The following is a 26625-nucleotide window of genomic DNA, read 5'->3' as shown; positions in this document are numbered from 1 at the left end:
CTATTGTGGAGCACTGAAAACGAACTTAAAGACATGTGCTAAAGGGACAAAATTGAGGGTCTACACACCTTCAAATGTTTCTCCGTAGGACTATTCATGAACTGACTAACCACACTAACTAGAAAACCAATATTTGTCTAGTGTGAGAGAGATAGATTAACTTGCCAACAAATCTCTAATATTGACCTTTATCTATTGGAGTACTATCATCTTTGATTCTAAGTGCAATAGTAGAATCCATGGGAGTATCTACAGGTTTACACCTCAACATTTCAATTTCTTTTAAGAGATCAAGGACATATTTGCGTTGTGAAACTGAGATTCCCTTCTATGATCGAGCAACCTCCAAACCTAGGAAATATTTGAGATTTCCTAAGTCTTTAATCCCAAATCTTTGGCTAGGATTCTTTTGAGTGTGCTTATTTCTTTTGCAAAGTCCCATGTGAGAATAATGTATAGATAAATAGTTGATTTACTGCTCAATGATCTTTTGAAAAAAAATGTATGATTAGCTTGACATTGTATATACCCATTACTTTAAGTCGTATAGGGACTTTTTGAGTTTGCAGACTTTGTTGGCAGTAACAAATATGTGAAAACCAAGAGGAATTTTCATGTAGACGTCTTCTTTAAGGTCACCGTTGAGGAAAACATTCTTGACATCTAACTGATAAAGTGGTCAATCCAAGTTAGATGCAAGAGATAAGAGTACTTGTATGGTGTTAAGTTTTGCTACAAGAGCGAATATCGCTTGATAGTCAATTCTATAGGACTGAGTGAACCCTTTTCCACGATGCGTGCCTTGAACCTTTCTATACTTCCATCAACTTTGTGTTTGACAATGAAAATCCACTTATAACCCACAAATCGTTTTCTTGGTGGCAGCTTAGTAATGTCCCATGTTTTGTTCTTTTCAAGTGCTTGAATCTCCTCCAAGATGGTTGTTTCCCATTTAGGTATTTTGACTACCTCTTGTATGGAATATGGTACCTGTACCTAATTGAGATTACTAACAAAAGCACGGAAGCTAGGAAAAAGACCCTTATAGGATATAAAATTATAGATAGGGTGATTAGTATAAGATCTCACACCTTTTTCTCAAGGCAATTAGTCTATTTAGGTCCTCACTAGGCAAGCCAACATTGATGGGTTCAAAGAAAATGTTACCTTGAGAATTTTCAGAAGTGCTTGAACTTGGGTTGTACTTCTGACCTTACTCATGGTGTATTGGGTGCTCCACTCTTTTTGGAATGCTTTTCCTTTAGAAAATTAACAACTTAGGATTTTGAGTAGGAGAAATGGATAGACTAAGAGACAAAGTGTGCTTGCCAGGGTAAATAGTAGCTTCAACTTGAGGAGTAGGAGTAGTAGGTGTTGTAGCAGCAGGTGTTGTAACAACAGTAGAAGAAAGTGTGCTAGTATGACTAGGAGATAAAGTATGTTGGTAAAGGGAAAAAACAAATTCAACTTAAGGAGTAGTAATAATAGGTGTTGTAACAGTAGTAGGAATAATTTCCCAAAGCTAATATTCCTTAGAAAAATTCTCTCATTGAATATCAGTTTTGGTGTAAAATGGTTCTTGCTCAATGAAAGTAACATCCATGGAACTGTAAAAACATATTGTAATAGGAGAATAACACTTATACCCTTTTTTATTCGAGGAATATCCTATGAATATGCATTTGATGACCTTGGGATCAAATTTACTCCTATTAAGAGGGACATAGGCAAAACACCCAAACACTTTCATGGGAATATTGAGATAATTCTAGTGTTTAGATAAAAGTTTAGGAGTATATGACTTAGAGTTTGAAAGTGAGTAGTAGAGAGGGCATCTTATTTATGAGATATGCTACTATTAGAATTGCTTCTCCCTAACAAATTTTAGGAACATGTGTAATGAACATAAGTGACTTGGCAATCTTAAGGAGGTGCCTATTTTTTCTTTTAGCTACTCTATTTTGTTGCCGAATGTCAACATAGGAACTTTGATGAACTATCCCCTAACTCAATAGATAATCACTTAGGATTGAGGCAAAATATTTTTTTTGTATTGTCGATTTTCAACACTTGTATTTTGTTTGAAATTGAATTTGTATCATAGTGTTGAAGTTTTTAAATATTTGACCTACCTTAGATTTTCTTTCATAAGGAATATCCATGTGACTCTAGTGTGATCATCTATGAATAGAATGAACCAACGAGTTCCTATATATTTTTAATTCTGAATGGTCCCCAAATGTCAGAGTGAATCAAGGAAAAATGATGGGGTTTTTTATATTATAGACGTGGATAAGAATTTCTCACATGTTTTGACAATTGAGAAACTTCACATGATTTTTTTTTTAAACTTTTATTATTGACTAATACGAGAAAGAGTTTCTCAAGTTACACGTATTTACTTAGCCGCTTTACCCTAAAGACTTATTTTTCAATACCTACCACTTGATCCATGTCCATGACGTAGCAACTCCCTATTGCTCCCTAGTAGATCCTTCGATCCCTTCGGAGGGATTTAGGTCCTTAACCAACAATTCAAAGATCTAAATCCTTGAATAAGAGATTGAGAATTATATGGCAATAAAGCTTTCTCTCAAGGAGTCCTTCTATAAAATAAGCGGTCTTTAAACTCTTAGATCCCTATGATCTCTAGTCTCTTAGCCTAAATCTCTAACACGCAAAGGGTTACAAGAGAGATATATTGATTACTACTCAAAAAATGCTCTTTTATAGCTTGTTATAAACTCTTTTAAACACTTTTGAGTAGTATTTATTACCTTTTAACTCAATTGGCACATTGAGGACCCTTGCAAGTGTTACTGATCAGTTTTTGGCAAGTTTTGGTATTTTTGATAGCTTTTTTATCATTAAAACAAGCCAAGAATGAGAGAGAACTTTGTGTAGTCCATGGCAAAGCAAGTTGAAGCTAAATTACATGAAGAATCCAAGTTTTGGAGAGCTTTGAAGCCTTTGACAAATCAATCAAGTATGCAAGGAAGAGAATCAGAGAAGGAATCTAACATTCAACAATTTCGCAACCCCTTGCGAGATTTTTGCAAGCTTGCAAAGTGCCTAAGAGGAGTACAAGCTGCAGGACAGAGAGCAAGGTTGTGAAGAAGGAATTTCGCAAGCTTTGCAAAACTGAGAATGAATTTCGCAACCCCTTGCGAAAACAACTGAGGAAAATGAATTTCGCAACCCCTTGCGAAATTTTCACAAGCTTGCGAAATCTTCCTATGTAATCTTCAGATATTTGCGCACTGACTCAGTTAGATTTTTATCTCAAGATATTTTGTGTAATTACCTATTCTCTCCTTGTAATTAGCTAAAGATCTTTTTAGATATTTAGGATATCTAATTGAGGGTTTAAAAATATCTCTCTACATTTGTCTTAAGATATCTCTTTTTGTAATATCTCGGAATCTTGGAAGAAATTCTTGGGGATCACTTGTAATCTCTCGGAAGAAATTCCAGAGAAGACTTGTACATTCTTTATAGTAAGAAATATACAGAGCTTTTCTCTGTCTTACCTACTCATTTTGATTTTATTTTTTTTTTCTAGCCAAACAACTTTTGAGGCTATTTTATCAGAGGATGAGTGGCTAGACTTTTTGTTTCTTAGACTGAAGGAAGCTAGGTAAGAGATCCGGATACAAAAGTAGGAGTTTTCCTTGTTCCAGTTTTAAATAAAGAAAAGTTGTGACCCGTTAATGGTTTTTATCTTTCTAGTTAACTTAAAATCCCTTAAAATCACCTGGGCCAACACTTGGTAAGCTTTTCGGACTCTGTCCATTGAGATCCATTAGTTATCTCTGGCGAGCCTCTGGGAGGTGGTTTAAAGGTAGGATTACCTAGAATAGCCAACACTTGGTAAGCTTCATTAGTTATCTATTGCGAGCTTTTGAAGGGTAATCCAAGGTTAAGGATCACCTTGAATGACCAATACTAGGTGAGAGGTGTGAACCATTGCAAGATGATTCAGTGAGAGGAATTTAGTGTTTGAAACCATTAATGGGAAGCAACTGTAACACATCGATTCGAAAAATAATTATAGGTTAAATCCCTAATGTGAGGAAAAGATCTGGAATCTCCCATTTTGTATAAGGAACCTGAACCTAGTGACCTAAAAATCCAAGAAACCTTTTCTTTGTAATTAATCTCAGTTACTATTTTTGGTTAGCTTAAAACCAACACTTTTCAACCCACTTAATGTTTTCTTTTAAAGCTAACTCATAAAAGAAAAACCACCATTTTAGTGTTGTAACTAATATTACGTGTGAAATGAAAACCCATCCCTATGGACGATCCTAGAACCATTATGCTATGCTACCCTAGTATATGGTGAATTAGGTTTATAAATTTTGTTGATAACTCCCGTTTGAGGTCTGAATCAAAGTAGAACACCAATTGGGGACGAATCATATATATAAACATAAGCCAAAAGAGTCCCGGTATCTTAAGTTTCCAAATTAGAGTTTGAGTGAAATTCATCCAAAATTTGTTTCTAAACTCGTTAGGACTAACATGACCACTTGAGCAAACTTAAATTGCTTGAGCACTCCACTTGAGCGAGCCCTGCTTCTTTTGAAAAATCATTTATAAACATTTTAAGTTAAAAAATGATATTGGACCCTTTATACCTTAAAGAAGCCTTAAATTCCACAAGCCAAACCTTTTTAGACATCCATGTGACTTCCTGGTTGGATGAACAACAAACCTCGATCTTCTATGGAGAGCAAGTCATTATCTAAAAAGACTTTTATAGTCAAACATTAATTGGAACAAAATTGTCAATATATAAACAAGACTCAATGTCCTAACAAGTTTGATGGTAGAAGAAGAATTTGATGTTATATAAGAAAAAAAAGGTCAAAATTTAGAACATTATTAGTTGTACCATTGTTATCCAAAAGGTAATATGAAATGGAGAAAAATTCAAATAAATACTTGAGAGGTTAGCAGTAGAAGAATTGCTACCTACTTGGTTTTCTATGGCTTAAGGCTTAAGGAGAGCAAGAGTAACTATTGAACTCATTTATGTGTAAAAGGTGATGCGATAATTGTTTCTAGGGGATTTTTCATCAACATCTGATTGTTGTCCTACTTGGTTAATAATAGGTTGAGAATCCTTCTTATGAAGACGATGTCCAAGGGAGTACCTATGAACTTTGTAGCACTTGTCAATTATGTGACCAACCTACCCACAATAAGCATAGGTAAGACACTTCTATTTGGAATTCGGTTCCTTATTATATTGCTTCCTTGCTTATTGGTTTTATTATTGGGTTGTCAATGAAGTTGTTTCAATTGTAGGTTGTATTATTGAGACAATGTTTCTTTATCTCTTTTCTTTCAAAATAAGAGGATATGTTTGATTCATAAAAGGAAAAGGATCCATAGGTAAAATTTGTCTACAAACTGCAATATACAAGTCATTTAAATCCATTAAAAATCGTATAAGATGATGTTGTTACTTTACAAGTACCCTTAGAGCAAAACATGTACAAGTGGAAAAAATTTCCAATTTGCAAGTTCATCCCATAAGGCTTTCAGGCATGTATAATAAGTGATAATAATTATTGATCACATTTTAAGGAGATGACATTTCTTTCAATTTGAAAAGTCGATGAGCATTTGGTTGAACAAAAAACTCCTATATTAGGCCAAATTTCTACTCCATTATCTACATAAATAACACTATAGCCTAAAGCCTTGATAAAAGATTTAGAATCCAAGATTTTACCATGCTATTATAACAATCCCAAAGACTATGAGTCTGTTAGGCCATATGATTAAAAAACGATTTTCTCTTTTTAAAAACAAAAAATCATTTTTAAATATTCATGAAACCGTTTGACTATTGTTCTCTGTTTCTAGTTTTTAAAAACAAACTGAAATGGAGCAATGTTTAGAGAACAAGTAGAAATTATTTTTACCAATTTTTAAAAACAAAAGGAAAACATAAAGTAATTAAAAAAAAAATCATAAAAATCAAATAAAATTGAACATAATATCATTCTTCTTCTCTCTTCATAACCTAATACCAATACTGAAAATATTTAGATATGATATTCCTTTAAATTACACATGTTTTTATAAATTTTCTTTATAACATTGGAACTTAATAACATTAGAAAATCATAGACCACAATTCATAATGAAATGTTTTGGCTAGTTTCTCCTTTACATATAATCATATTTTTGCAAATTCTTTTTCACTAAGCAAATAAATTCCAAATCAAATAGGACTTAATGCATTGGATTAGTTAATGATTCTAATGATTTTTAAAAATAACTTAAAACTTCAATAGTGATTCAATTACTATAAGAAATTTATAAACAAAAATTGGTTTAGAAAGACTCTATTATTTCTTTTCTACATAAAATTATATTTTATTTCCACTAGGCAAATAAAATCTAAATTAAACAAGAATTAATGCATTGGATTCATTAACGACTCTATTAATTTTTAAAAACAATTTAAAACTCAAATAGTGAACCCATTCATATCATAAATGTGTGGATAAAAATGGGTTCATAATGACTTTTTTTTTTCTGCACATAATTATATTTCTTATAAATTTTCTCATTAGAGAATGAATTTCAAATCAACATTTTACATTAAATTTATTAATGGGTTTAAATTTTTTTAAAAATAAGTTATAACTCAAAATAGATTTAATCATAATAAAAAATAATAGACAAAAATTGATATATTATAAATAATGACTTTACTATTTCTCCTTGTACACAACCATACTTTTGAATTTTCTCAATAGGTAAATTGATTCTAAATTAATTGAGAAATAATTAATAATTTAAAATTTCTTTATTGAACTTTGATTTTTAAGAATAATTTGGAATTCAAAAATCGATATAATTAATTGCATATTAAATCAAAGCATTCTAGAATATTGTAATCATAATGGAATACTAGATGTGTACATGTAATGAAAATTTTGACTCATTTATATGTTAAGAAAAGTTAAACTTTATTTGTCATTTATTTTAATTATTATCATCATCATTATTATTATTATTATTATTATTATTATTATTATTATTATCATCCTCATTATCATTATTATTATTGTTCATTAAAAAAAAAAAAAAGAAATCTTACAAAAGATGTTAATATCCATGTTTTTAGTTTTTATTAAAAATTATAATTTATGATTAATTTATGATTTATTATACTATTACCATTCATGTTTTACTAAAAATTATTCACTTTTTATTTCTTTATAATTACAATTCATTTTAATAAGACTTGAATTAAATTTAATTAATATTATATAAATTAAATTTATTGTGTTTTTATAAAATCAAAATAAAAATTATTTTTAAAAACAACTTATTCAAACAAGGTTTTTGTTTTTTGTTTTAAAAACAATTTGCCAAACACCATTACCTTTATAAAATTCAATTTTTTTTTTTTTTTTGGTTCTTTAACTTAAAAACAATTTTCTCATAATGGAGTAATGAAGATATTAGGAAATCAATTAGTTGCTTAGAAATATCATTGCATAACTATGAACGGAATAATGAAAAAACTTAGCCTATTGTCACATGATGCTTTAAATGACCCTCCCCATGGGCTTATATAGAGCCTAGCAAGCTTTTGGAGACTTCTGGAGCCATATACACTAAACCATTAGTGGAATAGTATGGAAGGTTTTAGAGATGTCTAGAGAACTTCACACATCTCTACACTATGGTGGAAGGCATGAGAGGAGTTTAAGGCTTTCTAGAGAATTCTAGAGGTCTCTTGTACATAGAAGGGTGTAGAGTGTTCTAAAATCTTCTTGACTTGTAAGGAACTCTCCAAGGTTTTAGAGAATTCCATTGGTGCCTATAAAGAGGTGAGACCCTCATTTGGCCAAGGCACCACCCAACAACCACCCAAATCACTTCCTAACCAAGCAAGTGAGTTCTGAAAACACTTGTAAAGGCTTCCTTGAGTAATAAAAGCTTCCATTATTTAAGAGTTGCCTACTACGCCTTCTAAAGCTTTTAAGTCGTGAGCATCTTAGCTTAGCGAGTTAAGCATTGGGAGTTAGGTTGACTTAGCAAGATCAAGTGTCTTGACTTGTCTAAGTGCCGCATGAGCTTAGGAAAAGACTAAGTGCGTGACACTATGGTCATGAGAATTATATTGATTACAAGAAGTCACTAGGAAAAGTGGGCTCTCCATATTAATTGTAGAGAATATAGAAAAAAAATCAACTTGGCTTACAACTTAGAAATAAAAGGAAGTTACCTTAAGAATCAAGTTGAAGGCAATAAAAGATGCTCTTGTTTCACTATTGGAAATATACAATTCAACCGTGGTTTGGAATCTTCAGGATATGGAGGGAATTAACCCTATTGTTGTCCTTTATGGATTAAATATTAAATACCTTAAGTCACCTCTATTAGGGATGCCAATGGGCGGGTCGGGTTGCCCTCATCCCAATCCCGTCCCGTTTATTCAAAATAATTTTCATCCCCGTCCCATTTAAAAAATTAAATAGGGTGGATGGGGTGGGTATGAGAAATTCCTATACCAGTCCCGCCTTGCCCGTTTAACTTTTTTTTTTTTGAATTTTTTTCAAAAATTACTTTTAATTTTTTTTATTATATTAAAATAAATATATTTTATAAATAATTAAATTATTATATATTTTATGACTTATTTTATAAAAAAATATTTTATTATTATCTATATATTAAAAATAGTAAAATAAAATTAATTTAATTTAATTTAATTTTTAAAATGAATTTTATATATAATTAGGGCGGGGCGGAGTGGGACAAAACAATACTTGAACTCGACCCAAACCCATTTCGAATTTAAAAAAAATTCTCAAACCTATCCCAAATCCGTTTAGTTAAAATTGAAACCCGTTCCATTAAGGGCGGGGTAGGGTGGGTACCCAAAAAAACCCGTCCTATTACTATCCCTGACCTATATGCAGTAGAAGATGAGAAGTTAAAATCCAATTTGGCTTGCTAGTGACTTCAATAAAGCATACCCAAGGGATTGCTTTCTTTTACCACTTATTGACCGCTTGATGGACTTAATGGCAAGATACACCCAATTATCTTTTCGAGGTGCTTATTTTGGCTTTAACAAATCAAAATGAATCCCCAAACATGGAGGAAACAACTTTTATTTCTAATAAGGGTACTTATTATTACACTGTCATATCTTTGAGATTAAGTCATTTCAATTGCCACTTTCAAAGCATGGTGTCAACAATGGTCTCAAAATTACTTGGAAGAAATATGGAAATATATATCAACAATTTGCTTATCCAAACTATATAGAGGGATGACCAACCATTAATGTTTTCAAAATTAGACCGATCATTGAATTGGAAAAGTAATTGGTTTATAGTTTTGTGATCAGACCGGTAATTGAACTGCAATCAAATCGATAATATTATATATATAAAGAAATTAAACAATGATAATATTTAATTTTTGTCTTTGATATTACTAAACTTAAAACATGAATAAATATAAATATATTAATATTTTAAATTTTATAAATAAAATATAAATAATATTCAAATGTGAAGAAATATATTAAAATAGAAGAAAATTCTTTTATTTATAATTCATTTTACTTATATTACATTATTTTGCTTATATTAAAAAAATTAAAAAATTATATTAATTTAGTTTTAATTTGAGAATTTAAAATGACCTAACATGTGAACTAAGGGTCCATGTTTCAACCCTACCCCCAGTTACCCCATGGTTGATGGGTTTTTTAAAACTCATCCCACATCAGAAGCTGATGAGGATGAGAACCCTTTAAATCTTTTAAGTCTTATAGTGGTTGGGCTGGGCTTCCCGCCTATTCTCCATATGTGATGTGTTGGGCTTCCACCTAACCTTTTGTTTGAGGAAAAAAAAAAAAAAAGGCCACCGACAGACTGGTTCACCATAGCTTTAGGATGATTTATATCCAGGTGTGTAGATCGATGTGCTCTGCTCTATTAGCTTTTATCAAAGAAGGGTAAGATGGAATGGACCATGTAGTGTGAAGAAGTGTTTTCCAAACTCAAAAAGTATTTTATTCCTTCTCTAGTCTTGTCTTCCCCTGTCCTAAGTGAAAAAAATTTACTATATTTGGTGGCCTTCCATGTAGCTATTATTCCAATCATGAGAAGAAATGAAGAATAGGAACGTCTTCCCATCAATTATGTTAGTAAAGCGCTGAATGAATCAAAGATAAAATACCCACCTCTTACGAAACTCATTTTGGTCTTACTATGGCAAGGAAGTTACAACCTTACTTTTTAGCCCATAACATATCCATACTAGTTGAGCATCCTTTGAGGTTAGTTCTCTAAAATCCTGAGCTCTTAGGGAAGCTTCTTAAGGAATTTGACGTAAGATACAAACACATGAAAGCCATCAAAAGTAAAGTATTGGTTTATTTTCTTTTAGAAATCAGTGAAATTGATGCGTCTGTAGATGAAAAATAAGGGATTTTAGTGGCGGATATTTTAGCAACTAAAAAGGGGTCAGGAGGCTACAATGGTGTTAACTAGTCTCAACAATTCAATCTTGGAATGAGTCATTGAGCTAGGCCTTGAAGCCTCCAATAACAAAGCTGAATATGAGGCATTAATCATTAGGCTTCAGATGGCCATAACAGTTTAAGTTCACAATTTGAGGGTACGAAATGACTTTATTAGCTGTCCAACAATTGAAAGGGTAGTTTGAGGTGAAGGATATAGGTACAAATGAGTTGGCATGTGTGCATGGTAAAGAATTTAATGAGAAAATTCATTAAATGCGGCATCCAACAATGTCCATGAGAAGCCACCAAGATGTCGATTCTCTGGTGTAGTTTGCATTAGCAAGTCGTAAGTGTGTAAGTCAATCTCTACTATTCGATTACCCAGCTATGAGGATTTTGTGGGGATGGGGGCACATAATTAAATTCTGCCTCCAAAGGCTCCCTTGTAAAGGACTGGAGGATACCCTACATTACCTATCTAACAATTAGCCATCCCCCTATAGATAAGTTAGAAGCACATAAGCTATGACAAAAGTTGCTCACTATACTTTAATAGATGACTACTTATACAGGAGATCTTTTATCGAGTCCTATTTGAGATGCCTCTCAGGCTAAGAAGCGTAGAATGTAATCAAGAAATCCAAGAGGGAAGTTGCAGCAGTCATACTAGGGGACAACCCCCCACTCACAAAGTAATCACATAAGGGTCCCATGTGCAAAAAGATACACAACTCTACTCAAGAAAGTGTGTTGCTTGCCAAATATATGCTCCTTAGATTTAGTAACTGGCTGAAAATTTAAAAACATTAAATAATCCTTGGCTATTCCTACAGTGGGCCGGGGGCTTGAGATGTAGTCTTGTTGCCTCCAACACCCAAGCAAAAGTGCTTTCTTCTAGTTGGCACCGACTATTTCATGAAATGGATTGAGCTAGAAGCCTACAATCATAAAAGAGAACATGAGCTAGTATGTCTTTTGATCTGGAAGTATATTATTTGCTATACCTAAAATCTTGGTGATTGACAGTGGCCTCCAATTCAATAACGATAAACTCAAAGTGTTGTCTAAGTTATGAAATAGAAAGTCCCTGTTATCCATAAGGAAACGGACAAGATGAGATATCAAATCGTACAATTTTGGATTGCCATGTTAAATTATACCATTTTGGACTACTTAAATGCGCCTGGGGCAAAGTAAAAGTAAGTGGACTCTTTTGCACATATTGAATGACTTCACGAAAAGTTATAAGGGGAGACACTTTTTGTGCTTTTTTATGAAATGGAAGCTATCATCCGAACAAAAGATTAAACTCTTACCCTAAAAGAAATATTGCTTGAGGATTCCAAAACATAGCCAACAAATGCTTTCTACCCTTGATGACAGGGAGGAAAGATGAGAGAAAGGCTCTTCTACGCTTTGTAGCCTATGATCACACTATAATGAGAGCATATGATAAAAAGGTTCACTGCAGGGAACTTAAAATAGGTGACTTTATGCCACAAAAGAGTGCTCAACAACACAAGAAACCCAAATGATGAAAAATTAGGGCTAACTTGGGAAGACACTATCACATCTGTGACGAATTCAAACTCTTCATGTGCAAGAATTGATCACTCATGAAACATTATTGAATTTAAAGAGGTATTATTCATTGAATTAGCAGAAGTGCACTATTGATCTATGTACCCCTAAAAATAAGTTTACCATCGCCGGGGAACTTTGGAGTCCTTAATAAGAACATCCCCTTAGAATAAGAAAGGAAATCCAAGTACTGGAAAAAAGTTGAGTTCTTCAAATGCAGTTGACATCACTTGGTAAGGTATGGACTTAAAAAATATGCTAGTCCCAAACAATTTGCAAGGGCAATGCTCTAAGAATGCAAATGATCTAAAAATAGGGAGAGAATTCAAATAAAAAGAAAAAAAGATTGATATCAAAAGGAATTCTAGAATTCATCATAAAAACAAAGACAAAGGAAAGTGCTCCATTGTTGGAGTCCATCATATGACTTTACTTTGCCTGCCAACAATCCTCTGCCTTTGACCCTACTGTAGCTTAGTTCGCCACTAACATCGTTGCAGTTGTGTTTGCCATATTACAACCATACCCATTATTGTAGCTTTTCTACGACCATACCCATTGTTCCTACATCTTCTAGAGGAACTCTTCGAAATCTCAATTCTTTTCCCTATTCAATGCACCTTACATGAAGCTTTTGGTTGTTGAATTTTGGAGGTAGGATGCCAATTCCCTATTACACTGAGATTAATCTTTGAGAGCTATATTTTTCATTAGAGATTACAATCCGGAGTAGAGTGAGGATGATGTATTGGTAAGAATGTTAGACCACAAAGAAGCTATCATATCCCATTTAAGTTGGGTCAATCTCTTTTTGGGGTTTCATACCTTGGGACTTTATGTTCATAATGATGTCATACTGTATTTGAATTTTGGAGGTATATAAGACATCAATTCCCTATTATACTGAGATTAATCTTTGGTAAAGGGGAATCTACTTTAAAAACAATGCTCCATCATGCCTCACTAACTCCAATCTCATAAGTGCCTAAACTCTCTTTCCTTATTTCCTTGTTTGATGGTGTTTTAGGCCCAATTTAGTTTTGACTTAGTTTCAACCCTTTAAAATATTCGAAAACAATACTTGTAGCAAACTAGAACACCCACCGAATTTGGTTCTATCATTGAAGGACCTCTAATTACTTTGAAAGCTTGGAATGACTCATGGAATCCACTTCTCTTCCACATACATAACTAATGGATTTCTTATGTTAATAGGATATTTTTTTGTACTTTTTACGGATGTTAAGTGGTAAGGTATAACAGATTTGAAGATGACATTCTTTATGTTTAGTGATCCTGACATATGGGTTCAATTTGTTGTCTAGTTTACTCTTCATTAAGAATTAAATTTAGAGAGAATATAGTTAAGAGTATCGAAATGGAGTTTTGATCTAAAAATTTATGGTAATAATTTGGTTGATTTTTCACCTAAAATTATTTTAAAAAAATTTAGACTCGTCAAATAATTAAAAGGTTTAAGCTTCATTCATGAAATAAACTTTGGAAAGATATAGTTATAAGAAAAGGGAAAAGTAATATGATCATTCTAGATGAATTTTCTCATTCTATATTATTTTTAGAAATTACTAATTTTTTTTACTAATTCATTATCTTGAGTTCGACTTAATTTATAATCTGGAAAAATTCAAGAAAGAAAGTATCAATGTGCAGTGACAAAACCCTCTTTGCAAGTCATGAAATCCACCTTTACAATTTTCAAAATACCTTCGCAGTTTTGTAGGTTGTGAATTGCTTTACCTTGTATTGGAATTGAGTGTTGTTTAGCCTTGTCACCAAATTTTGAGTGTAATTTCTAGTTATTGCATTTTTGCTGGCTAACTCAGACTTGAAGTAGGTGAATTTATGCTTTAAATGAAAACAAGTTTTCTATTGTTGGGTATGACTAGCTATTTGAGTTTTCCCTGAGATTTTAAGCTAGTGATTTAGGTACACTTAGATAATCTAATAACTCTGATATCATATTGAACTACTATTTTTTTTAAAATTTGAAGTTTGTAAGATTGGGGTTTAATATTCGTATATATCATGTTGAAAAAGATATATGGTGACATTTATAATGAGTCACTATAAACATAGGGTGTCGCTACAACATAGCGTCACTTTATCCACTGACACCATAGAGGATACCAATTGGTGACATATTTGGAAGCGACACCAAATAAATAAATGGTGACATATTTAGAAGTGACACCATATATTTTTAGTGATACTTAATTTGATATAGGGTTGTATGAGATATATAAGGTGTCATATTAAATGCATCACCTTTGAGTTATGGTGTCACATCATTGTAAATGATTATGGAAGATATGGTTGTTTTTGGTTGATTAGCCTATTAACAAATAAGATCAACCTGTGCATATTTTGTCCATAAAAATAATAATCATATCACATTTAACTTATATTTTCGTAATGCTTATGGATTAACCTGTAATACATTACATTATCCAATAATATTTGTACATCAAATGTTCATAAAACAATAGTACATCAAACCCACCAAAACTAAAAAAGAAAAGTGAATGCACATTAAAACATGATTTAAAAATGTTAAGCATCCCAACATTCATGTATACCTACATTTCATACGCATAAAATTGGCCAATCATAAAATGGCACAAGAGTTGCATTCAAAACCCCAAAAATCTCAATACCAATAAATAAAGTAACGTTTATGTCTTATAATGTATGGTATAAGAGTCACATCTAAAAACCCAAAATCTTGTTGCCTCTTTTTCCTTTCTTTTTATTCTTTATACTATCCTCCCAATAGTGTATCCTACATTTCATAGTTTAATGAGTTTTAGAGTTCTTATTGAAATTAAAAATTAATTAATGTTACAAAAAATAAACAAATCTAAGTACTAATGTTTTCTTTTTTCTTTCTCCCATTTTGATACAAAAATAGTTCGTAAAGAATAAGTAATGTCATACAATACTAATGGAAAATTTATATAACAACTAAGAGACTCATCATGCACGATCACGATACATCAACGTGATTCATGATCTGTTATAACACAAAAGTAACCAATTCTCCTCTAATTTCATCAAATTCTACTTAAGAGTATGTTTTTTATTTTTTATTTTTTTTTATCATCAAACTGAAATCAAATGAGAATAACATTAATATCACAATAATTGGAAGTATGAAACTATGTACAATTCATTATATGAGTAAAACCTTTAATGCAATTACTGTAGAATCAACAATTATCTCTTTAATGAATCTCATAACAAAGTAGTCACATTTGAACTCAAATAAAAACAATTCAAGAAAATAAAAAATAAATCAAAACTACAAAATCAAAATATAAATCTAAAATTTTAGAAATACTAATCTTCCACTTAAAATATGCACTTTTTAAATTTATAATACAATTCTCAATAAAAATGTTATGAGACAAGGTAAAATTGGTATCCAATTTACCTAGTTAACCATGTGATCATATGGTTATGACACAAGTATATAAGTAGCTGCTACATAATGTGAATGTGCTTAGTACCATGTGAGAAAGGGCATTGACTTAGTGAACTGCAATGTGATCAATTATGTTGATGGCTATGATGATGGACACATATCATTATATGTTTGGTTATATTAGCATGAATTGAATTTTTAATTTCAATTATTGATATATGTTATAGTAATTTTAATAATATTCGTACTATATTATGTTAATGTATGGAAAATTGGTTTATATGTGGTCTGATCATCCCAATTTTTGTGTCATCAGATTACTGGTTAGGCCTTGCATTCATTATGATTAATCATTTCCATTTTCTTTTCAAGTGAGGATCTTGTGTGTCCCAATGAGGATGTTGAGCCAATCCTGGAGGTCAAGCCCTAATGTTCATAACTGGATCAACAATGATCAAGTTTCAACACAAATTCTACAATTTATTTAATTTTAAACCAAATCATTTATCAATTAATCACTACAATTTGGTAGGTTTAGTTAATTATAAGGATTTAAATATGCTAAAGCTTTATGAGAATCGTTGACCAAATTATGAGAACACTTAATCTAGGTTTTGAAATTGCATGCAGTTTCCTATTTTAAATTAACATCAATTTAACCAATTTGATTGTTAATCTTAGATAATTTGTTATTGTAACTATGATTTTCGAACATTTGATTAGGCTAATTTGAGAAGTTAATGACACAAGTTCATGAACACCAAAAATTCACTTTTCACTACATCACTAGTTTTCAAGCTTAGATTTACGATTATAAGAGAACTATACATTATTCATATGACAATGATATTTAATGTCATCGATCTTCATTTAATTGGAATGGTTAGAGTTTGTTTTCATACACTTCTTGTTTTTTTATTTTAAAAAATAGAATATAGTATAAATCTTATATAAAAAGTAAATTTAATTTATATCCTTAAAATTTACTTTTAAATTTTCAAAAATTTTTGACATAGTAAATTTTTTTTATATCTTAATTTTTAAAATTTGTTCCTTTTTGGAGATAAATTTAGAAAAATTCTTCTATTTTCTATTTTAATTTTTGTTTTTTTAAAAAAGAAGTTATAAAAAAAACAAGAAATGTTACCAAATAATATTTTTATTATTGAGATTGTTCTTTTCCCAAGTATTAAAAAATATAGAATTTAATTACTTGAATCAATTTTAGTAGAAATCAATAAATTAAAATAACAATGAATTCATTGCAGACTCAAGTTAATACTTAATTGACCTCAATTTGATTAATTATTTTGAATAGATTTAAACGAGTCACAAAATTTGAATATCATGTACAAAAAGATCATCATCAAGTTAAATTTATTAAAGTCCAACAATCTCCAAACATCATTTCTCTTCTCTCTCTTCTCTTGTACCTTGGCGAATCATCAATGAAGATCATTACAAATCATATCTATATTTATAGGCAAATTTTGGTTAGTGATTTGATCTAGTATACTGTTAATCTTAGATTTTAACTTAATTATCATTTAGTCCTTTTACTACATAATTACTTATTTATTTTCTCTTGCTAATTTATGGAACCCATTAAGCAATTTTGCCCCAAGATTGTCATGCAAAGTAAAAATATAGCACATGAAATTTTAACAAGTTGAAATGAAAATGAAAAGATTATTAATTGTGCAGACTATTTATAGAATTTATAAATAAAATATTTTAAATTTAGAACCTAGAGAAGATATCATTTCAATAATCTATTTTAGAGACCCGCAAAACCTTGAAGAGAGAAAATATACTTGTTTTCTTAGTAAATACTGAATCCTAAATCTATACATATCATTCACCTTTTGGTAGGCATAATCCATGGGAGACTTATTCCTTCCAGCCTTTATCTTCTTCTTCCTCTTTAACTTTTTATTATCTCCAAGTAGAAATGTAGTATATTGAGGAGAAGCATAATAAGGCCAGTGCTTTGTAATTTTAAATTGTTTATCAAATGAAGATTATATAAAAACTAGAAACAGATAGAATCTCTCATCGGTAATCATTCAGTAGCAGTGATCCTAATTTGAACTAATTGAAAATGAAAATATTCATCATTCAAAAGTTCCAGTTCCAGTTCCATAAGTCTCAACTTTTAATAAAACTTGCAAAGAAGATTGGAAATCATGTGAATTAAATTACGTTTTACGGTGATTATAGGAAACACTTTTAAAGTCCGTTTAGCAGTGATTTTAGAAAATGTTTTTAACTTTTCTAATACTAAAAAGTTTTTATATTAAAAAAGCTAAATATGTTTTCAAAAGTCAGTGTCAAATACACTTTTAGTTTTAAAAAGTGTTTTTAAAAAATGGATTAGGTGTTTAATAAAATTTAGATAATACTTTAAAATTTTAAAAATGTTAAAAAATGTTTTATGAAGAAACATTTCATATATGATTCTTTTAAAAACACTTTCTAACTTCCATTAAAAGAACTTCGAATAGAAACACTCTCAAACGCACTCTTAGTAGATTTGGGTTCAATCTGATGATATATATATGTGCAAAAATTAATTTCAAATTATTTTACTTATTTATCAAACATCCAATTGGTAGGAAAACCCATTACATAAATGTTTTTAATTTTCAAAAAATAAAAATTGTACTCTTAAAATATTATTATTGTTTTATTATTATTATTATTATTATTATTATTATTATTATTATTATGATTATTAAGTATCTACAATATCATAATATCTTTAATCATAAGCATGTCCATGGTTTTGCATTTTCATTCCATGCGTGCATTGGAAATGACAGATCAACTTTCCTTAATTTTTCGTTTTGTTTCATATTTTATTGAATTGAAAACTATGTTAATTTGAGCATGGACTTAAATCTTTTTTTTTTTTTTTTTTTTTTTTTTTGCATTTCTTATTAAAAATCTTGTAAAAATAAATAGCTATCTTAAGTAATATTCAAGAATCAAAATGAGATGAAAAAGCATTCTTCCTTGTGAATATTATATACCTTTTAAACTTCTTCTCAAGATAATATTCATTTCTTTTTTAACTCAATCATAAAGAAAAACTTGACTCCACTATAAATATTTATCAATCATATTAGGAAAAATTGACTATGATGATGAAAATCATAGCTAAATATCCAAGAATTACACTATTAACTTGCAAAATTTATCATGCACTCGCTAAATTTTTTGAACATAGAAAAACATTAATTTCATGGTGTTATCCTATTTAATTAATTAACTATTTCATCATATAAACTTCTTAAATATAGAAAGAAGGTCATTTCCTGCCATTATCCTACTTAATTACCATAAATTTCTATCCTACAATCTTTTTTAAACATGGACAGATGATAATTGCATGGCGCTGTCCTATTTAATTAGACCACCACCAAGCTGCTCAACATCTCATTCCTTTCATTTCTATCTTCTGAAATATTTTTTGTTCAAAAAAATTTTTGGTCATGGAGAAGAAGCAAGCTAAAAGCCATAAAAAGGTTGAGATGAGAAAGATGAACAATGAAGAGGATCGCCTTGTTTCCTTCTCGAAGCGCAGATCTGGGATCTATAGAAAGGCAAGTGAGCTTTCTACCCTTTGCGGTGCAGAAGTTGGTATTTTAGCTTTCTCCCCGAATGGGAAGCCATTCTCATTTGGTCATCCATGTATCAAGTCGATTACTAATAAGCTTTTAAGTGAAAACCATACACCATGTGATGGTACCCAAAATCTTCTTGAGCCTTATCGTCGTGTTAGGCTTAATGAGCTTCACCAAAACTATAAAGAAGCTTGCACGCAAATGAAAGCAGCCAAGGAGCAAGAAAAGAAAATCAAGAAAAAAAGCCTAGACAGGAGCAAGGGCCGGTGGGAAGAACCTGTTATTGAGCTTGATATGGATGGTCTCAAGCGAAGGGCCGATCTGATTCAAAAGCTTCATAAGCATGTTCAACTCCAAATCAAGGAGCTACAGACCATGGCATCATCTTCAACTTCACCATCTGATACCCAAACAGTTGGCCATGGAAGAGGGCCATGCTAAATAAATGTGCTTTGCATTATTAAGAGTCTTGAACATTTCAGTATCAAAGAATAATGATTCAATGCTTTTATTTTGGTGTAATGGGTTTTGTGTTGGAGTAGCCAAAAATGTGATATCGGTTCATTAAGTTTCTTTTTGCCTCACTGAAAGGAAGTCTTTTTAATAGTTGATGTGGGTGATATATCATGTGATTCTTGTGTAGGTTCCTTATCTTCATAATAATGGGGTTGTTCTATATTTATGTGGCTTCTGACCTAACAACTTAATATTCTTAGGTTTTGAGGATGTAAATCCTTCTTCCATCTTAATGATTCTAGTAGAAACAGATGAGCACGATGCTCTTGAGGGTTCTTCAAAGTTAACATATGCATGTGCAATGATTCTTCTAGATAGATTTTGCGGCTTTGTATGAATGTTTGGATGAACTCTGCCATTTGTATCCATTCTTCATTAATATGCCTTCATTATTTTCAATGAATATCTGTTCGACTCTGAATGAATATATACTTTTGGAAATGTCAAGCTTGTTTGAAATATGTTTCGGATTTTAGTTTTCACTCTGAAAATGCAGAATGAAAAAAGGATTGATGTACAACCTGTCATCGAGCAGATAGGAGGAATTATTATTGATGGATCACCTAGACTGATGATAGCTAGCGAACAATCACTACAGGCTGCGAATAACAAAAAGGGTAAAGAAAAAGAGGTGCAATCTAAGGGTCAATCTCTTTTGAAAGGGAAGTCTCCTGTGGGGAAGAATGTGGCAGTAACTAGCCCAAGTAAGAAGCCAACTGAAGAGAATATGAAGGGGAAGGGGAAAGAGCCTGAAACTGAAATGACTCCAGAGGAAGCCATAAAGAAAGCTAAAAGAGATAAGAAGAAGAAGGATAAAGAAATAGAAAAAGTTTAGCCAAAGAAATTGACAGAAAAGGAGAAGGGAAAGGCTGTGGTTACTAAAGAAGTTCATAATTTAGTGCCAAGGGGACTACCACCAGTCTAAAGGAGACCGGAATGCATTCTTATTGGCAGAGAGTGATTATTTGGTGCCTGAATGCAATACTTTTCCAGAGACAATGAGATCAATGGAGCTAATGAGGAGATATGGGATAGAGCCTATGATGTATTCATAGATTATTTTTATCATGCATATTGTGGTGAGAGATTTTTATGCTATCTTTGAGAGGAGAGCCCCTGGAAAATCTGTGTTACATTTTTCTATTAATGGAAGAGAGGGGATGGTCGCTGAAAAATCTTTGGCACAGGCTGGGTTGCCCACAATGGCACCTTAAGGAGGAAATTTTCTACCTTACACTAATCTTACTTTCCAGAGGATGGTGGCCACTTTAGTGCCTTGTGGTTCTAGCTCTCCCACAACTGCTAGAAGACTAGAGGCATCATAGGAGCTATGGTTTGTGGATCAGGTGTATAGAACCAATTTCTCTCCTTATAGACATGTCACAGAAAGGAAAGGTTTTTCTTTTCAGGAATTGTATTGTTTATGTAAGGGGGTATGGTGGATACTTTTTTATATTTTGTGGAAAAAGTGAAAGAAAACAATACTTCTCACAGCAAGAAGTATGCGTTGGCATTGTCCAGGTTTGTCACTGGCTATTCAATTAGAAAGTGTGTTTAAATTCAGTGGGAATGAGGAAAAATTTGATGCTACAGAATTTTACAATGTGGAAGCTTTGAAATATTCTGTACACAAAAGGAAGCAGAATGGAAAGAAATACAAAGAAAAGGATGAGGCAGATGGTTAGAATAGTTGAAGAGGGAGTTGCCCATGTACCTTTAGTCACAAGTTCTACACAAGGTTCTTCAACTATTCCTACTGTCCCCACTGTATCTTCAGGAGATATTCCATATTTTATGTAAGGCTCCAATTTATGCAAAGGATGGACAGGAGAATGGAGCTGTTAACTGAATGTGTGAAGCTGTTATTGCTAAAGGAAAGGACACGAGGTTCCTTCATTTGATATAGACCTTCAGGAGGGGGGAATTCCTGATGTTGTTGCCACTGATGTTAATGAAGTGCTAGCTAAGGAAGAAGATGAAAGGAGGAAGAGCATCAAGAAGGTACTAATTTGACTAGAGAGCAAGGGCATGCATGCAAAGGAAGTTGACTCAGTTATTATTATTGAGGTAGACTCAGATTCTTCTTAGACCTAAAGATCATCAGGTAGTTGATAAGACAGAAGTAATGAAGGGTGATGAGGCTCAATCAACGGAAATTGCTTGTGTAGCTAGCTACTGAAGATCATGTTACTACTCTTGATGGTGTTACTAATCGAGTCACGGTGGAGTTTTAGTAGGAGGGTAGATTGCCACTATTGATGCTGAAGCCATCATTGCTGCCACTCTTACTGAGATTCAGAGTTCTGGATTGAAGCTGATGCTGAAGCCATCATTGCTACCACTCTTACCATCGATGTTAATGCTGAAGAAGCCAAGACCTCTACTGATTGACATTTTCTCTTTCCTTTTTCTGGAAAAGATTTGATTTATTTCTTATTTTGATGGACATGTATTCTTTTGGATAATACTCTCATTTTATGAGTTCTATGATGACGCTTTTTGGTTTATGACCATATAAATATTTGCTTATTTTGTTCAATCCTGAGATGAATTGCATCTTCTGTTGGTTTTGTTCATATACATTAGAATGCTGATTTGGTTACAGTGAAGTCTTGGGATTTTCTACATCATGGGTTTAGAGTGAATTTTCATTTGAAACTCAACTTACACACTGTGCACAGGCCACTCTTGAGCATCTACATTGGGAATTAAGGTCCCTAACGTAGAAGATGCTATTTGGGGCTGGTAATGATGAGTTTACATAAATGTTAATGACATAATTTTTAGAAAGAGTTCACCGACTTTTTGTAGAATAGAGGAAGTGGTCATTTCAAATTAGGTACTGATACAAGATGAAATGCTACTACATAATTTTTTGTAGAATAGTAAACAAAGAGTCTTTGCCCTTGAAAACAAGAATAAAGAAGGTGAATCGATGTGTCTTGGAGAATTAAATGAATGAAGAGGAGTTTGGAAACCATAAACTCCAACTGGTAGATGGCCAATACAACAAGAACATCAACTAAGGTAAGAAACATCAAACATAGTTGCAAGTAGAGGTTATGACACTGCTTGTTACACTTGAAACTTCATCAGCAGTTCTCCTTCATTACCACAGTAGTTTAACTAGCATTAAGTTATATTTTATGCCAATGCATCAGTCTTAAAACCAAAACATAGTTCACAACATACACTTATAATATCCTGCTTAATTACAAGTTTTCTGTTTGCCTAAGAAATCAAAATTTTAATATCAGGCAGGACTCAACTAGAGTTTCAACAGCTTGGCTGCATACCCATTTACAGATGCCAAATTATCAGATATTTGAGAATATTCTGAGGCTTTAATTTCAAGACTTAAACTTCAAGAATTACAAAAATCTTTACAGAGAGAGGACTTAATTATTTGGACAATCTTTACAACAACAATAATAATCATCATCATCATGAAGATTGATGTTTCAGTTCTAATGTTTCAGTCAATTCATGCACCAAATCTTGTCTTAGTTTCACATGGAGCCGACCTATTCATCCACATTCACATTTGCTTGAGCAGGATATTGGTCCAACACATTAAACTACTGCCCCAAAAGGAGAATTTCTGCCTTATCGCCCTGGAATCCCAATTATTTAATTGAATTTTTTTGAGAAACAAGTCAAGAAAACTTCTGCAAGGGATTACAATCATATGTGCCAGATTTTCACGGAGATCACCATTTCATCTCGTTTAAAGGCTGGATATACAGTTGAGAGAATTAGAGTGCGTTTGGAAATGTTTTTTCTCCAAGTGTAATTAAATAAAAAGTTTTCCTTTCTCATAGATTAAAAATATAAAATATGAAATTTTTGATAAAATGGAAACCGCTATTTGGAGTGGGCAAGAATAGCTTAGAGATTGTATGCAATAAAAATCATGAAGTTAGCTCAAAATGGGAATGAAATTTTCATTCCATTCTAGAGTATTAAGTGCAACAAAATATTGAAATGAATCTTTATTAAGATTTTTTGGATACCATTTCATTCTCAGCAAAGGAACAGTCTTATTAATTCTAAAGTAAGAATTAATAAATTGTAAAATAATATAAAAGATAAAATTTTTAAGAAAATAAATTGTAAACATTTATTATCTTCTTTTCCCTGATTTTCTTAGCAATCAAAGAAGAAAACAATTTTATAAAGTAAGAAACAGGAAATATGAAATTAATAAAATTGAAAACATTATTTAGAGGTGGAATGAGAAAAACTTAGAGATGATGATGAAATAAAAATAATGAAATTAACATAAAATTGGAATGAAAGGCTCATTGCAGTTCAACCTATTGAAGTGCAACCAAGATTAGAATGAATCTTCATTACCATTCTATCACTAGGAAACAGAGACAATACGAGCTGAATGCCTCAAGCAACATCAACTATCCATTACTTTGATTTCCAGAAACTAGAAATCCTAGATTTACCCAGGAAAGTGTAAGAAGTAAATAGAAATCTTTAGTGCCAGTTAGAAGGTGAGGCTACTAGATTAACAGCAATCTCTATATTTGAGCAGCTCTTGACAGTGAACCGAAGTTAAGCCTAAAAAATAGCTCTTGCTCCCTATAGAAAATCAAATTTCATTTTTTTCACTCAAATAAGCCAAACAAAGGCCAAAGAGGAAAATAAACAGAATCAAATTTCATTTCTTTGGAGATTAAAAATTTGGGGAAAAAGACTCAGTTCCTAGGGTTATTTCTCATTAGTCTCTGACATGCAATTCTGATTCGAGTATGGCAAGGAGTTCGGTGAGCGAGTTGGTTGTTCATCAGCAATCTAGTTGCTGACTCAGCTCCTAAGGTTTTATGCCTTTGGAAGAAGAGTTCAATGGCCATCACTAGCAACGTCTCTCAACATTGAGGGTTGAGAAGAGTGAATAGAAGAAAAATGTCAAACAATTAGTAAGAAAACAAAATCACAAGTCATTTGAAGATTCTCACCAGTGGGTTCTCAACAGTTTGAAGTAAGGAAGTGGCTCTTAGTGGGTTCTTGGCAGTCCGAAGTGAGCGACAGAGGTAGTGGTTATATAGTAGCTCTATTGAGCCATTTATAATAGCAGCTCATTTCTTCTCCTAACTATAAGAGCTCTTATAGCAACAACCTATTTCTTCCCTCAATTATAAGACCTTTTATAGCAGGCAGTTATTCCTTCCCCTAGCAATAGTGTTGCTTTGGTTGTGGATTTTGCCCAATTAAAACTAAGTCATTATATCTTACATTTCTTGTAGTGCAATATAGATCATTTATATATAGATCTAGGAATTAGATAAGTAAATCCTTGTGGAGACCACCTAACTGCTATTCATGTTCACTAGTTCTTTTTTAGTAAATTCACTTTTTATTTTGAGTGCTAAGGACTATGATCAGTTAAAAATCAAAGTAAAACCTGAAATTGAAGTGTGAAATTGATTTTTCAAACAGATTTCAAAATTAAACCTTGAGCAAAGAGTTGTAATTGGAAATAGTCATCAAAACATTTGAAACATTTGAAATTATCTTCTAATTGTTGTGATAATTTCACTCAAAAACAAACCAAAACCAAAAATTGGCATATTGCATCTGTCTTCTAAAGGGGAACAACTTGTCTTCATAATCTTGCTTTAAAAATGGGTTGAATACCGGTGTAACAAAAAGCTAATAAAGGGATACTTAGATTGCTTCATAATAAGACATAATAGCAGCTTAAAAGTCAAACAATTGTTTTCTTGGATGTTGTTTGATAGTTTAACAATTGTTTTTTTTTTTTTTTTTTTTTTTTTTGCTCTTTTCTTTGTGTCAAGTTGTAATTTAAGTGTAACCTAAGTAAAGAAATGGAGAACTAAAATTATTTGGTGAAGCATTACACTAGGTAAGGAAGTTCATTGTGACTTAAAACTTTTCAAGGTTTTATAAAATATGATTTGAGGTGACACAACCAAACTTACTTTGAGTATATCCATATTTAAATATAATAAGGGCTTAAATGAATGTCCTTAGGTGAGAGTCTAAAAAATATTAAAGATATCCATGGTCAAGCAGTTGATGAGCAACCAAAAAATGTATACAAAAGACATTGTGATGACATATGATAAGGTGAAAATGGTTGGTTGAGAAATTTTTTATGTTTTGATAATTATTCATTTGTACGGAAATCCTTGTTTGATATTACTTGAAAACTTTAAAATGGTGTTTTACGAATTCCATTTTCACAACTTATTTTCAGATACAACTAAGGGATACTAAGAGGAGAAAAACTTAATATGATATTTGTAAAAGTGTTGTGGTTGAAGTAAGTTGAATTTTGCTATCTATCTTGATTGTTGTATGATGAATACTAAGATATGGGGGATGAAGTAAACAAATATATTTTTATAAATGTACATGCATAAGATAAAAGAAACATATATACAAGCAACCACATATTGTGCAACTAAGGATAAAATTAGAGGTCTATGATATATCAAGGTTGCTCAGTATATATATGAAGGTTGGGTATCACATATGAAATTGTTGTCTCCATATGTGTCAACATTGGGTGTTATAGAAAATATTTCACCATGTGCAAAAAGTTGAGAAATCTACTTTGTTACAATAAGAGGAAATTAGAATGGTGTAGATAGAAATTAAGTATTTTATAAAAGAACATTTCTCGTAAATTATTTTATCATAGAAAACTTCTTGATAAAGATCAAAATAAATAAATGAAGGAAACCATCTATTAGAAGATTTAGTTTGTGTGAATAATTATGGGTTTGATACCATTTTGAACTCATATGAATTCAAACATAAAGAAAATATATCAAATGGTGCATTGCATGTAGAGTGATGTCCCATAACTAAAATTTTTAGTTCATAAAAGTTACAAACTATAATAAGAACTAAAATTAAGTTTTAATTTAAAGTTATGGATAAGAAGCAAGCTGACTTGATTTTAT

General features: G+C 31.6%; 1 protein-coding gene across 1 annotated transcript; it reads left to right on the top strand.

Moving 5' to 3' along the window:
• The first annotated feature begins 19033 nt into the window (after nt 1-19033).
• LOC117908293 (agamous-like MADS-box protein AGL29) lies at nt 19034-20516 on the top strand. Its single transcript, XM_034821903.1, has 2 exons — nt 19034-19579; nt 20178-20516. Exons 1-2 carry the CDS (start codon nt 19034-19036, stop codon nt 20514-20516), a joined length of 885 nt encoding a protein of 294 aa, XP_034677794.1.
• Nucleotides 20517-26625: the final 6109 nt, after the last annotated feature.

Source organism: Vitis riparia, chromosome 19 (genome assembly GCF_004353265.1).
Source record: "Vitis riparia cultivar Riparia Gloire de Montpellier isolate 1030 chromosome 19, EGFV_Vit.rip_1.0, whole genome shotgun sequence".
Taxonomy (NCBI): Eukaryota; Viridiplantae; Streptophyta; class Magnoliopsida; order Vitales; family Vitaceae; genus Vitis; species Vitis riparia.
The sequence above is the reverse complement of the archived record's forward strand: the minus strand, read 5'-3'. Positions and strand labels throughout refer to the sequence as shown.